The 16027-nt window shown below is 43.1% G+C and overlaps 3 protein-coding genes across 3 annotated transcripts in view; 2 read left to right on the top strand and 1 right to left on the bottom strand.

Moving 5' to 3' along the window:
• Positions 1-12879, top strand: part of LOC309549130 (NACHT, LRR and PYD domains-containing protein 3-like) — a 68364-nt gene extending 55485 nt beyond the window's left edge. The window contains 3 exon segments of the mRNA XM_082249166.1: positions 3359-3505; positions 8042-8212; positions 12694-12879. Of these exon segments, the coding sequence (XP_082105292.1) occupies positions 3359-3505; positions 8042-8212; positions 12694-12868 (493 nt within the window). The 3' untranslated portion in view covers positions 12869-12879.
• Positions 1-16027, top strand: part of LOC309549119 (uncharacterized protein) — a 2919967-nt gene that overhangs the window by 1463174 nt on the left and 1440766 nt on the right. The gene's annotated exons all lie outside the window — the stretch shown is intronic.
• Positions 1-16027, bottom strand: part of LOC309549117 (uncharacterized protein) — a 4285597-nt gene that overhangs the window by 2939465 nt on the left and 1330105 nt on the right.

Below are 16027 nucleotides of genomic sequence, written 5' to 3'. Positions count from 1 at the left end.
AAGGAAGGGGGGGAGTTCTATAAGAAGTAGAACTGGCTGTCACATTTCTAGATACGCTTCTAACATCCATTGTGTCCATGGCCTTGTGTACATCTTTATACTGCCGCACCATAATAGTTCCAGCCGTAGTGGTAATAAAAGGAGATTTTTTTCTTCTGGAGAAACCTACAATCCACAGAGTTACTCCAACTCCTTTGTTTAGAAATGTGGGGGAAATGGGAGATTAGAGGATTCCTCCACCTTAAAACCCTTTCCTCCACTACAAATGCAATCTTCTCTCCCTGGAAATATCTTCCTCCATTATTGGAGGGAGTACAGACACAGGCCGAAAAGGTTCCCTCTTCATGTCTCCCTTTTCCAATCTTCCAATATTCAGCACAGACCCCTAACATAAAAAGGATTATAGGGGGTCTTCTTATTATCAGTACACATATAGAGGGTTCCCCTAAAACTGTATGGGGGTGAGATGACCAGTGGGGTGAAATAATGCCTGCAATCCCTCAAATATGACTTCATAGCCCCCCCCCAGTATGTGATATTATGTCCAATCAATAGATTCTATGACTTCCCCAGAGTGTCTGCACCTCGTAGAGTTTGTCCAGTGTTCAGCAGTGGTGCCACCTGACATATTGCTCTCCTCCTGCCGAGTCCTGTATGATCTGCCAGGGATTCATTGGTCGGCAGGAATGGGTGTGTCCAGCCAATGGAGGGAAAGATTTGTGTTCAGAGGCCAAAGAGATGGAAATAATGCTAGGAGTGTGACTTCATCATCCCAACATTGAAGGGGACAATTGCCCACAGAAGTGGGTGGAGATGGGAATACCTGGACATTTTATATTTGGAACCAAAGTGGTGTTTCATGGTTTTTCAGAAACTGTCAATGAATGGATACCCCTGTGTAGGTAGGCTGGAGACCCTATATATACAGTATCTCACAAAAGTGAGTACACCCCTCACATTTCTGTAAATATTTTATTCCATCTTTTCATGTGACAACACTGAAGAAATGACACTTTGCTACAATGTAAAGTAGTGAGTGTACAGCTTGTATAACAGTGTAAATTTACTGTCCCCTCAAAATAACTCAACACACAGCCATTAATGTCTAAACCACTGGCAACAAAAGTGAGTACATACCTAAGTGACAATGTCCAAATTGGACCCAATTAGCCATTTTACCTCCCTGGTGTCATGTGACTTGTTAGTGTTACAAGGTCTCAGGTGTGAATGGGGAGCAGGTGTGTTAAATTTGGTGTTATCTCTCTCACTCTCTCATACTGGTCACTGGAAGTTCAACATGGCACCTCATGGCAAAGAACTCTCTGAGGATCTGAAAAAAGAATTGTTTCTCTACATAAAATGGCATATAAAAGATTGCCATGACCCTGAAACTGAGCTGCAGCACGGTGGCCAAGACCATACAGCGGTTTACCAGGACAGGTTCCACTCAGAACAGACCTCACCATGGTTGGCCAAAGAATTTGTGTGCACGTGCTCAGCGTCATATCCAGAGGTTGTCTTTGGGAAATAGACGTATGAGTGCTGCCAGCATTGCTGCAGAGGTTGAAGGGGGGGTGGGGGGTCAGCCTGTCAGTGCTCAGACCATACGCTAAACACTCTGCATCAAATTGGTCTGCATGGCTGTCATCCCAGAAGGAAGCCTCTTCTAAGATGATACACAAGAAAGCCCGCAAACAGTTTGGAGTACAAAGACAAGTGTGTCTTCCTACAGTCAGGCATGGTGGTGGGAGTGTCATGGTCTGGGGCTGCATGAGTGCTGCCGGCACTGGAGAGCTACAGTTCATTGAGGGAACCATGAATGCCAACATGTACTGTGACATACTGAAGCAGAGCATGATCCCCTCCCTTCAGAGACTGGGCCGCAGGGCAGTATTCCAACATTATAACGACCCCAAACACACCACTAGGATGACCACTGCCTTGCTAAAGAAGCTGAGGGTAAAAGTGATGGACTGGCCAAGCATGTCACCAGACCTAAACCCTATTGAGCGTCTGTGGGGATCCTCAAACAGACGGAGGAGCGCAAGGTCTCTAACATCCACCAGCTCTGTGATGTCATCATGGAGGAGGGGAAGAGAACTCCGGTGACAACCTGTGAAGCTCTGGTGAACTCCATGCCCAAAAAGGGTTAAGGCAGTGCTGGAAAATAATGTTGGCCACACAACATATTGACACTTTGGGCCCAATTTGGACATTTTCACTTAGGGGTGTACTCACTTTTGTTGCCAGTGGTTTAGACATTAATGGATGTGTGTTGAGTTATTTTGAGGGGACAGTAAATTTACACTGTTATACAAGCTGTACACTCACTACTTTACATTGTAGCAAAGTGTCATTTCTTCAGTGTTGTCACATGAAAAGATAGAATAAAATATTTACAAAAATGTGAGGGGGGGGGGGGTAATTACTTTTGTGAGATACTTATATATATATATATATATATATATATATTTATATTGTAACACGGGGGACCATTAGCTCAGTGGCAGATGCGTTTTTCAGTGATTCACTGTAGTCAGGAGTGTGGTTTAAGGGCATGGCAGCCCATTTTTATTAAAACAATAAGGAAAGTCCATAACATAGTTTCCCACGCAGGGGTTCTTCTTCAGTAAAAATATATCAAACTGAAAGTGCTAGCCCACCTGGCTCTCTCGCTGTAGCACTACCTCTGCTCTTGGTGCTGGTCACACAGACCACAGATTCCTTTAGTGTGGACGAAAATTTCACACTAATGCACACGGCTCCACACTGACGTACACCGCTCTTCTGTCCCCAGGTCCTTTACTGTCTCCTACAAACACTCAGGCTTTGGCTGCCACATGCAGCCTCTCCGACTACTGGAGACCACCTGTCTCCCTTGGGTGGAGGGGTCTCTAATTGGGAGCCTTGAGGTCTTCGTAGACCCTCATTATAAGGGCACACAGACTGGGAGATTCCGTCCCTCCCAAGACACTATGAAATCTCCAAACTACAGAGCCCCATCCAGGTATACCAAAACCTGGAGAAAGCTGCAAAAGCAGTCTTCTCCACTGCTGCACATCTACGCTCTGTAGTCCTGCACAGAGCCAATGTGCACACTCTGCATCCTTTAAATGACCACTTTCACTGTGACAGAGTCTTGACCTGTCACAATATATATAAAGCTTTGTCTGGAGTGTGACTTCAAAGGCTGCTCATAGCTACTAATAATTAGTCCTCATCAGGTCCAGCGTGAGACTGTAGAGCTGGAGGGAAGGCAAGCCATGTGGAAGGGAAATGTTGGGTGTTACATTTTTATTCTTGTTGTCATAGGTCATACACTGTTGGTGGTAATTATTATATTATTATTACATTTTAGATTTCAGTTTTGTACTATTTCCAGTAAGGATTGTTCGGGAGAGGATAAAGCAGAGGATGAAGAAGCGTCCTCCTCTTCAGAAGATAAAATAAAGCCTGATAATCTTTCCTGGCTGATTAACCCGGAGAGTAAAATCCAGGAATTACAGTAAGAGAAATCTGTGATCCTGCAGTGATCAGGACATGTGACGTCTTGTGATTGTTCCCGTCTCTCAGTGTTTCCTTATATCTCTGGGTGTCCTCCATCTTCACTGATGTAGAATCTTCTATCACCCGTCCTCTTCTCATGTCTTTTCCTCTCTCTTTGGAAATCTTTCTCTTTGTAATGTCATCCATGGGATTCAGAGTTCCCCTTAAAGTAGATCTGTGACCAGCAGTGCTTTAAGTGGCCCAAAAGAGGTGCCGGTAACTCTATTATAGCCTATAAATTCCCCCCCCACCCCACATCAGGGTCCCCACAGAGCACCCCCCCTGGCCTGGGCTGGTACTCCGGAGCAGGGGGACTCACTGGTGGTGACTGGTCTGGCTCTGGAGTGGGAAATATTCTTGGGGGGGGGGCAATTGAGGGCACAGATGTCCAAAATGAGCATACTGGTACGCTAAGGCGCACGGAGAGGTGACGGTATGCTCAAGAGCCATATTTGGAAGTGGCGGTACTGAGTACCAGTGCATACCGGCTCACTTAAAGCACTGGTGACCAGACTATGTACATATGGAATGGATATCCATATTCTTCACAAGCAGTAAATATGCTTCAAAACATGTCCTCACTGACCTCTGTAGCTGCAGACACTGTGGATCAATCCATCTTTACAATTCACAAAAATATTTAGGGAAGCCCCGCAGGTGGGTTTCAGCAATCTGCCCCCCCCCCCCCCCCATTCCAGAAAACACAATACATTCCTCTGGAGGCAAAGACATAAGACAATCCACACTTCTGTACATAAGGCCGCCCCATAACCAAAACTATTCATATTTCAGAAATCTCATCTGTCGATGTCTAACTTCTGTAGGATAGTAGGTATAAATCCTGGAAATCTGCCCATCCCCCATCACTAATAGAAATGATCAGGTATAAAGTTCATATAACCCCCTCTAGAGTCCCTCCACAACCACATAATATACTATGTAGAGCTGTGCAGTCCATCCTATTGTATCTTGATTGTTATCCACAATGAAATATTTATAATAAGAAGTCCTAATCATGGTGAGGTTCCAAAATAAAAATGTCAATTTATTCTTACTTGAGGCTAAAATAAGCTAAACGGAGAAACTGAGTGTTTCCGCCATTCAGGCCTTAGCCATAGCTGTCTGTTAGGTTCAATGCCCCAATAGATGCCCCCCAACCTCACACAGCCACGAACGGGGTTACAATAACATTAATTAAACATAAAACATAATAAGTAGATCTATGTTCATGTAATGAAATGGAAATTGAGTACACAATGAAATGAGATAAATATAATACAGGAACACACAAATATAGGATTATACAAATTATTACCATCAATAATAATCAAAAATCAAATACCAACTTACAAGTCATGTGAGGTGGAGATCCCAGCGATGGTTGAGGCTGAGATCCACCACACCTCCGGCCCTAATAAATTTCAGTGTTAATCACCGCCTCTATCTGATGAAATCACCCTTTCTATTCTACAAAAACAAAAGGGGGTCCTGTCCCTCCATGGACACCTCTGAAGGGTCTGGAAACATTAGACAATTGTTTGGATCTCATATTGGCTACATCACAAAAGTGTTTACCAACCTGGAGGTGTAAAGGTCAGGTGGTCTATCCCACGTATTGGAGAGAACATGCCCTGTATTCTATAACATACACTACATGATATGAGTTGTAGGTCTTATATTGTCTGATTGGAGACTTTTCCCCGAGACTTTAGATGTCATCTCCTTGCTGACATTCTGTCCCTTCCACTATCTGCAGATTATCAGAGATGAAAGAGTGGGGAGACAATAGAGATCCTAAAGTGGGAGCTTTAGGGTTCTATCTCACCCTGTTAGTGGCTCTTGGGACCTCCGGGGCGTATATGTATCCCACTGTTACTCCTCCCCCCTTCCCCTTTCCTTCTCTTCTGCTATCCCGTTTGTCTCTCTGTCCATTCTTTACCCCCATTGGTAGGTATCTATTTTTGTTTGAGTAATCATACCAGAATTCCAGTTGATCCTGCTCTCCTATGGTCTCCCTTCTACATGGACCTTTTTCTAAAAATACTACTTATGCTTCTAATCGGTGCACAGACGTTACCGCTCTTATGATTTGTGCCTCTCACCAGTGACCTTAGCGAATTACCTAAATTGTCATGATTCTCATCCAAACCGGCTTCACAATTCTGCTTTCTGAGCTCCTTCAGTCTGCTACTGATCACTTATTTGGGTGGGGTCTTTCCTGGCTTTCCGGGCGACAGATTGTGATCCCATTGGGGTTGCCTGGGGGTCAGGAGGGTCTCCCCCTATTGCATGATGTTCTACTTTTACTCGCTTTGCTCTTCCTCCATAGGAGCCTCTTTACCTGTATTGTTGTTTATATGGATGACATTTTTCACTCCACATGTTTTAACTTGTATGGTGAAGCTTTCTGTATGTTACCTACCAATTTATATGGCTAAATGCTGTTATCTGTTGATGGCTTTTGTTTTGTTAAAACTTAATAAAAATCTTTGAAAGTAAAGTGGGAGCTTTTCTCCTTGGCAGCCCTTGTGTAGAATATCAGATCATTGTTTGTCAGAATAGAGAACAGGTGAGTTCTTCTTCATAATTCTCACAGTTTCTTGCTCTTCCTCTGAAGAACTGAATACAGAAGTCACACATATGTCTGTACTATGCTTACATTTACATGTACTGGGGGGCTGCTGCCCCACTTTTCTGGCATTAATCCCTCTTATTACATAGTTACATAGTAGGTGAGGTTGAATAAAGACAATAGTCCATCCAGTTCAACCTTTGTAGGTGTGTGTGACTGTAATCATCCCTCATACCCCTGAATGTTCTGATCCTTGAGATGTACGTCTAATAGTCTTTTCAAAGCCACCATACTTCCCACAGAAACCACCTCTTGTGGTAGAGAATTCCACAATCTTGTAGCCCTAACAGTAAAGAACCCCCCACGTTGCCTGAGGTTAAAACGCTTCTCCTCTAATCGCATTGCATGCCCCCGAGTCCTCATGCAATCCCTGCGACTGAACAGCTTTTTTTCTAAGCCGAGATCCCCATTGAGATATTTAAAAATTGCTATCATGTCCCCCCTCAAGCGTCTCTTCTCCAGGGAGAATAAATCAAGCGATTGCAGACGCTCCTCATAATCAAGGTCCTCCAATCCCCTAATTAGTTTAGTTGCCCTTCTCTGTACTCTCTCCAGCTCCAACACATCCCTCCTGAGGATTGGCGACCAGAACTGGACAGAATACTCCAGATGCGGTCGGACCAGAGTTTTTTGTTCTACACTTTTAGTTCTTACAGCGACTTGTGCACCAAATTAAGTAGTTTTTAAATGACCCTTTCACATTGTCCATGTCCATTGTTACATGGCCCAATAAATGCACCAAATTCAAAATGAAATACAGACAGTTCATATTTTATGAAAGTGGAACTATTGAAAGCCAACTCTCTTTTGGCGTACAGAGACAGACTCTGGCTCACACAAATTTTTGCAAGTATGTGCACTCTGAAGGTGGTGCATCATGATTGTCATGGTCAGGGGTCAGACTTGGAGACCAGGAGGTAAAGCTATAGAGGCACCCACAGACCAGCAGGTTAAGTACAGAAGCAGGTGACCCTGGCAGATGACACAGGCTCACCTGAGGTGTGGGATCTAAGCAATCACCTGTATTCAGCAGAGCTCCTGATGGTGGAGATGGGTTTTGTTGCATGTACTGTAAGTACCAGGTTGCATTCCTTTAGGGTCGCCCCACTAGGAGGTGATTAAGCCAGGGTCCAGTAGAGATATAGTAGGTAGGGATCAAGCAAAAGCTTAGACGGTAAACAAGACAAAGGTCAGTAACAAGCTGATGCAGGCTGGGATGAAGTGGAAGCATAGTCAAAGAACAAGTCAAGGTCAGCATTGATTGGTAGTGAAGAAAGGGATGGCAGTAGAAGTGAAAACAGTGATATAGTGGCTCGAGTGAGCACAATAATCTGGAAAACAGGAAGTGTAAAGGCACGGCTTAATTCGAAAGTTGATGGTAGGAGAAAGGAGTTTAAACAATATAGAAACTATGTTTGTCCAAAGAATCAGAGAGGGGGCTGTCCAGTATTTCAGGTGGATGAGCAAGAAGATCTACTGCCAGGCGCAGCAGAGGTTTTGGGTTCAGATCCTGGCCCTGAGGTTTTGGGTTCAGATCCTGACCCTGACCAGGAATAAGTCTGCTTTGATTGATTGTAATATATGTACTTTTCAGCTTCATGTCTGTCTGTGCTATTATTTCTATCTGTAGATGTCTGACTTCACAAAAGACTTAGGGATCATTTCCTAACCAAGTTTTGCCTTGCGTTCCCCCTAAGTCAGGCCCTATTATAAGTAGAATTTACTGACTTCTCTCACCTTGATAAAGGGATATCATTACTTTCTTCCGTTTTTTCTTTTCTATTAGATTTGTGACGACAAAACCCTAAGAGTTTTGGGTGATTTCCCTAGTATACTCTACTGTGTCTGTATTTGTCTTTGCAGGTTGTATAGATGTGGTTTGACTTCCTCTTGCTGTGATAATTTCCGTTCCATTCTTATCACGAACCGATCTCTCACCACACTGGATTTATCATATAATGATCTGCAAGACTCTGGAATAAAACTTCTGTGTGATGGACTCCGACATCCTGACTGTACTCTGCAGGAACTGCGGTGAGAATTACACTCAGGGGTGGGCTCACAGCCTTAGGCCTGGGGGGAAAGTTCACCCAAGGAACAATACAATAGTGAAGCTGCGCTCATCCAATACATACAGTATAACAGTAGGTCAATAGATGGTATATATAATACACAGGTATAGTAGGACTACGGTGATATACACGAAATAACTAAAAAGTGACTTCAGTGCTGTAAACAGGGTCTCCGTATAAGGTGCTTAAGTGGTGCTTTTGTAAATATTATGACGTGACTGCAGTGACAATCCTACAATAATAATTAGGTGACACTAATGGATTAAGTAAAACTAGAGTGATATAACCAATTTATCATAAAGCAATAGATGATGATACATGTGCTGTAAATAAAATCAGAATAAGGTGCTTGGTAGTGCTACTACAAACACTGTAGTGTGATACCAGTGATGGTCATCTAGAACTGACTGGGTGACAGCAAGAGTGAATCCAAGTAAAAAGTGGCAGTGATATATAAATACAATAGTATATATAAAAAAGATGTGTATATATTAGATTAAAACATAATAGGGCTGGTAAAAAAGTTGATAACTATAGTAAATAATCCAGGTGCAAATAAAGCAACAGTAGAGTTCATAAAAGAAAGTGATCCAGGTGCAATCTTGTGAAAAGTGCCCACTTGGGTGATGACATCACCTATGGTGAGTGGTGGATGATCCAGAAGTTATATTTCCGGGTGTACTACACGTCTCTGAGACGTTCAGGCTATACCCGAAGTACAGGAACACGGATGGCTCGAGACACAGGGTGTCCAGTGGCTGGCTGGTTCGTTTTTAACTGTAATGATCGGAATACACAATAAGAAAATCGGGCGAAAATTTCCGTTCAGCAAAGGATCAGCCGATATTCTACTCGTTAATGCCCAGCCATCAGTGACCGATATCGATATTTTGAACGAAAAATCCCGTTTGAAAAAAATGAAAAATTCTGTCGTCTCGTTTGCGACAAACGATATTCTATACATTGGTGTTAAGGTTGTTCATTTAAAATCTGTAGAACAGTGGTTCTTAACCTTGTTGGAGGTACTGAACCCCACCAGTTTCATATGCGCATTCACCGAACCCTTCTTCATTGGAAAAATAAAATATGATTTTTTCAAATTCAAAACATAGGTATATATTTAGATATATATTTATACATAGGTGCAAAAAATGAACAAAACCATTAAAGAACAAAACCATTCTTCAACACAGCTGGTTTTATGAGTGTTTCACCAATGATGTGTGGTTTGCCCTGCTTTGCGATCAGGTAAGCAACTTCGTACGATGCTATGAGGATCGGTTTGTTGATGGGTACAAAGCCGAGAACAGGCAGACTAGCCTTTTCATCGAATCTGGCTCTCCTCACCTTGAATTCAGCGAGCGTTGTGTTCTTGTATTTTCCATCTCCATGCAGCTTAAGGAAGTGTTCTCTTAGTTTTGCCAGTGCTAGACTAGAATTGCTCAAATTGGCATTGCAAATCATGCAGTTAGGACGCTGACTCCCATCACGTTCCGTTATACATGTGAATCCATATTGTACATATTCGTCCGACCACTTTCTTTTTTTGCTTGACATAGTTAGTATGAAGGGATTAATATTAAGAAAGAAATCACACAACGTACCATCACGACAGTTACAATTCGACTACTGGGCGCGCCAAATTCCCTGCAGCACAGATAGGCCAAGCGATGTTGCGTGATCACCTGCAGCCAATGAGTGGGGCGTGTCATCACGAATCATATGAGTCGGTTGTGTGTCTTGACCTCCGCCGAACCCACGAGACTGACTCACCGAACCCCTGGGGTTCGATCGAACCCAGGTTAAGAACCAGTGCTGTAGAACATCATCACGCATGCACTGTTTCGATGGTCGGCGCTCAAACGGTCGGGAGATATTCGGCCCGTGTATTCCAGCCATAAGTTGCTATATTTTTTAAATAAACCTCATACATAAATACTACACCAGAAGAGCCTCTGCTTTCTGCATCCTTACTGGGAGCTTTTTAGGAAACCATGACGAACCCCCACCCACCCCCCTTGGATGGCTCTAGGAGAGCCAGGGGCCCCTATTACCAGCCCCATACCTGCAGCAGGAAGGATACCTAGGCACCCTCCAGCCCCCCTGGATGATTATGGGATCGATAGGAGTTCCTCTTTTCACGCTGTAACCTTACAGCAGTAAGGTAACGGTGTAGTACACCCGGAAATATTACTTCTGGATCATCCACCACTCACCATAGGTGTTGTCATCACCCAAATGGGCACTTTCACAAGATTGGTTATATCACTCTAGTTTTACTTCATCCATTAGTGTCACCTAATTATTATTATAGGATTGGCACTGCAGTCACGTCATAATATTTGCAAAAGCACCACTTAAGCACCTTATACGGAGACCCTGTTTACAGCACTGAAGTCACTTTTTAGTTATTTTGTCTATATCACCGTAGTCCTACTATACCTGTGTATTATATATACCATCTATTGACCTACTGTTATATGTATTGGATGAGCGCAGCTTCACTATTGTATTGTTTCTAGAGCTATTTTGTGTTTTTTTGGAAGGCTGAACTAGGAGCTGCAAATTTTCCTTGCTGTCTGCTATCTCTGTATTGTCATCTCATCTCTGTTGTGATAGCGCAGGGGTTCTCACTCACTTGATTAAGTTCAGTCAAGGGCCCATTGAACCACCAAATCAGCTCACCGTCCAGGCCCACCTGATTTTATAACGGATATTGATGTTAAAAAGCAATACAAATTTGATGCAATGTGGTAACGTAATTTAATGTTAATAGCAACAAAGGAGTTAAACAAAAATAATGCAACAATGCAGCCTCACCAGTGCCCATCAGTGCAGCCTCACCAGTGCCCATCAGTGCAGCCTCACCAGTGTCCATCAGTGCAGCCGCACCAGTGCCCATCAGTGTAGCCTCACCAGTGCCCATCAGTGCAGCCTCACCAATGCCCATCAGTGCCCAATAATGCAGCCCAATCAGTGCCCATCAATGCAGCCTCACCAGTGCCCATCAATGCAGCCTCACCAGTACCCGTTAATGCAGCCTCACAAGTGCCCATCGGCTCAGCCTCATCAGTGCAGACAGATTAGTGCCCATCAATGCAGCCTCACCAGTGCCCATCCAAAGCAGCCTCACCAGTGCCCATCCAAAGCAGCCTCACCAGTGCCATCCAAAGCAGCCTCACCAGTGCCCATCAATGCAGCCTCACCAGTGCCCATGAATGCAGCTGCATCAGTACCCATTAATGCAGTCTCACCAGTGCCAATCAGCTTAGTCTGATCAGTAGTAATCTCTATGCCTACAGGTCTGTGATCCCTTTAGAAAGATCCACAACTGAGCAAAGGTTACTGTGGCTGATATCAGCAGTGATCTGTATTCCTACAGGTCTGAGACCCCAATAGAAAGATCCACAACTGAGCAATGGTTACTGTGGCTGATATCTGCAGTGATCTCTATTCCTACAGGTCTGAGACCTCCTATAGAAAGATCCACAACTGAGCAATGGTTACTGTGGCTGATATCTGCAATGATCTCTATACCTACAGGTCTATGAATCTTTTAGAATGTTGCAGAAACTGACCAATGAACAATACTGTAACTGGTATCTGATGTAAAGAAATCAATCTATCCCTACCTCACACAGGAACCTCGCCCTCCCTTCACTGCTAGGAATGTCTCTCTGCACTGTCTGACTCCAAAAAAAACCTATTCTCTCCCTGCCTGAATTGCGTGCCTGTCCCTGTCTCATCGCCCGCACAATGACACTACATGCTTCGGCTGCGCGAGCAGCATTTATGTATTGTGGGGCATATACTTGGCCCCTGAGCCATGATTGGCTAAAGGCAGCCTGCCTTTAGTCCAATCATGGCAAAGATCATTTGATTGGCCAAAGCATGAGGTCAGGGTGCATGCTTTGGCCAATCACATAATGCGCTGCACGCACTGCGCGCGTGCAGTGCATGATGGGAAACTCGCATTTCCCGCGAAGAAGCACATTTGTTCGTCATTCAACGAACGATCGAATTAGTGATGTTCGAGCTGAACTTACCTTCGACTCAAACTCAAAGCTCATCCCTAGTTTTCATGAGCAGTACTCATGGATTTTGCTACAAGGAGATGCATGTCAAGTAGAAATCCCATTATTTCCTATGTGGCAGGTTCCCCTCTATGTGCCGCTGGTAATTTGAAAGGGAATCTATATGGAGCCATTCACAATGCTGCAATGTACCTGCAACATTGTAACTCCAGACTAAGACTTTTCAGGTGGGTGACAATTCACCTCCATTTCACTGGGGAGGTCCAACCAATATTTCATGACATCATCCATCCAAATGTCCCAACATTTCATTTTCTAAGACCCCGCCCACTGATTATTCATTGGAATGTGTCTACGTCACCCAGTTACTGGAAGAGCATTTCATTTTTGTTTCCGGTTTCTCCCCCAGTATTATTTGGTGTAATATGACATTATCGTGCTGTGAAGAACTTTGCTCAGTTATCATCACAAACCAAACTCTGACCAGACTGGAGATAATATTAAATGATGAGAAGATGTCAGAGTCAGAAGTGGATCGTTGTGAGATCCTCCGTCATGCGGGATTCATTGTGGATAGATGGTAAAAACTGTTATATTGGAGGTAACACGCATACTAAATCTTAGAATGTGAATAGTATAAATGTAGACAACATTGGAAGGTAATGGGATGATGGAAGTGGGACGTTGTTGGGAGGTCTTTTGACACCCAGGCTGCACTGTATTGAAAATTGAAGAACAGGGTGGCAAACATTATATACAATTTTTGTAGAACCCATTGGAGGTCTCTGAAGTTATACAGATAATGAGAAAGATGATAGAGCTTTCCCGTGCCAGTCACAGATTTCCCAGATGATGGAGAATGTATTCATCATCCCAAGTTTTATCATTACAGATGGGGGATTAGAAAAATCTGATCCTCCACTAATAATCTTAGTCATGTCCTACAATCTTCCACAAGGTTTTACCATCATTTAACTTTACTTTCATTAAAAATTCCCCCATCCCCCACTGTCTATCCAATGTGTAACTGAGCCAATCAGATGTGTGTTTTCAGCCTGTACACATGACATCCCAGCACACCAGCCATATAGTCTGCTATCCCAATGGTTAGATGGTCATGAGTGTGAGGGCCCCTGTTCCCCAATGGTGATGTCCCCTCAGGAAAAGGGGGGTTAGTTACAAGATGGTGGGGGCCCTATAAATGGGTAGAACTTTTCAACCCCTAAAGTGTGAAGTCAGAGGGGATGGTTTGGTGTGTTTGCATATTGGGGTCAGTTATGAAAAGATGAGATCACACATCCTGCCACCTCCAAACAATCTACTTGTAGCATAGGAGAACATTGTCATATATTGTACAGCTACAGATTTGTAATTTACACAGAGCACAGTACAAGCACCCCCTTTTTCCATCATTTCTTACAGAGCACAGTACAAGCACCCCTTTTTCCATCATTTCTTACAGAGCCCCCTTTTCCATCATTTCTTACAGAGCACAGTACGAGCTCCCCCTTTTCCATCATTTCTTACAGAGCACAGTATGAGCACCCCCTTTTCCATCATTTCTTACAGAGCACAGTATGAGCACCCCCTATTCCATCATTTCTTACAGAGCACAGTACGAGCATCCCCTTTTCCATCATTCCTTACAGAGCACAGTACGAGCACCCCCTTTTCCATCATTTCTTACAGAGCACAGTAGGAGCGCCCCCTTTTCCATCATTTCTTACAGAGCACAGTATGAGCACCCCCTATTCCATCATTTCTTACAGAGCACAGTACGAGCATCCCCTTTTCCATCATTTCTTACAGAGCACAGTACGAACCCCCCCTTTTCCATCATTTCTTACAGAGCACAGTACGAGCTCCCCTTTTCCATAATTTCTTACAGAGCACAGTACGAACCCCCCCTTTTCCATCATTTCTTACAGAGCACAGTACGAGCTCCCCTTTTCCATCATTTCTTACAGAGCACAGTACGAACCCCCCCTTTTCCATCATTTCTTACAGAGCACAGTACGAGCCCCCCCTTTTCCATCATTTCTTACAGAGCACAGTACGTGCACCCCCTTTTCCATAATTTCTTACAGAGCACAGTATGAGCCTCCCTTTTCCATCATTTATTACAGAGCACAGTACGAGCGCCCCCTTTTCCATTATTTCTTACAGAGCACAGTACGAGCCCCCCCTTTTCCATAATTTCTTACAGAACACCGTACACGCGCCCCCTTTTCCATAATTTCTTACAGAGCACAGTACGAGCGCCCCCTTTTCCATCATTTCTTACAGAGCACAGTACAAACTCCCCCTTTTCCATAATTTCTTACAAAACACAGTATGAGCTCCCTCTTTTCCATCATTTCTTAAAGAGCACAGTACAAACTCCCCCTTTCCCATCATTTCATACAGAACACAGTACGAGCCCCCCCTTTTTCAATCATTTCTTTTAGACCGAGCACAGTACGAGCCCCCCCTTTTCCATCATTTCTTACAGAGCACAGTACGAGCCCCCCCTTTTCCATCATTTCTTACAGAGCACAGTACGAGCCCCCCCTTTTCCATCATTTCTTACAGAGCACAGTAAAAATGCCCCCTTTTCCATCATTTCTTACAGAGCACAGTATGAGCCTCCCTTTTCCATCATTTCTTACAGAGCATAGTACGAGCGCCCCCTTTTCCATTATTTCTTACAGAACACAGTATGAGCGCCCCCTTTTCCATCATTTCTTACAGAACACAGTACGAGTGCCCCCTTTTCCATCATTTCTTACAGAGCACAGTACAAGCGCCCCCTTTTCCATAATTTCTTACAGAACACAGTATGAGCTCCCTCTTTTCCATCATTTCTTAAAGAGCACAGTACAAACTCCCCCTTTAAAAGACATATATAGGCAGCGCTAGCAGGTAAAATCTATAAATAAGTGCTAAATGGTAAAAAAATAGTATAATGTGATAGAAATTGTACTAAAAATTAAGTGCATATAATTCAGTATATAAAATCATAAATACATAAAATGCTACAGTGAATATGGTTAAGTGTATACACAAATCAGAAAATTCATAAAGTGCAACAAAAAATACGATCCAGTGTCCACAAATGTAAAAGAATAAAGTGCAAGATGTATTTAAGGTGCAGTCCAAACTTATATTCTTCCAAAGAAGTTTATGGTGCCAAAAAGTGCTCAAAATCCAGATAAAGTGCCCAAGTGCTCTTCAAAGAAAATCCCCCTATGGGCAGACTTGTATAAAGTACTCGAAATTTCTACTTGAGTAAAAGTACAAGTGCTCGATCAAAAAGTGACTTGAGTAGAAGTGGAAGTGCTCGCAGAAAAAGTTACTTAAGTAGAAGTACTAAAGTATTCAACATTTTTTTTACTTAAGTATTGCATTTCAAAAAAATTGCTACTTAAGTACTAAAAGTAAAAAGTACCAGTAGTTTTGAAAAAAAAATTCTACTCAAGTACTGAAAGTAGAAGTACAAGTTTGAACATCATATTGTTTTTTATTATTTCAAATGATTTATTCAGATGATTAACCTGTGTTTGTTAGTAGTTTCTTGATGCACTTTAAGCGCTGTAGCACCATTTATTTGTTTGTTTCATATTTTCTTTTTATTGGAAAGATTTGGTATAGCAGCTTTTATTATACACAGCCTTTATTTTCGTATGCGCTGATTTACAAATGACATTATACACATTTTTTTGAGCTTTATGCAACCTGCCATCTACTGTTCTGGCAGTGGTAAT

The sequence above is a fragment of the Pelophylax lessonae genome (genome assembly GCF_965119305.1).
Source record: "Pelophylax lessonae genome assembly, chromosome: 3".
NCBI lineage: Eukaryota > Metazoa > Chordata > Amphibia > Anura > Ranidae > Pelophylax > Pelophylax lessonae.
Note: the sequence above shows the minus strand (reverse complement) of the source record. Positions and strands in the feature narration are given on the sequence as shown.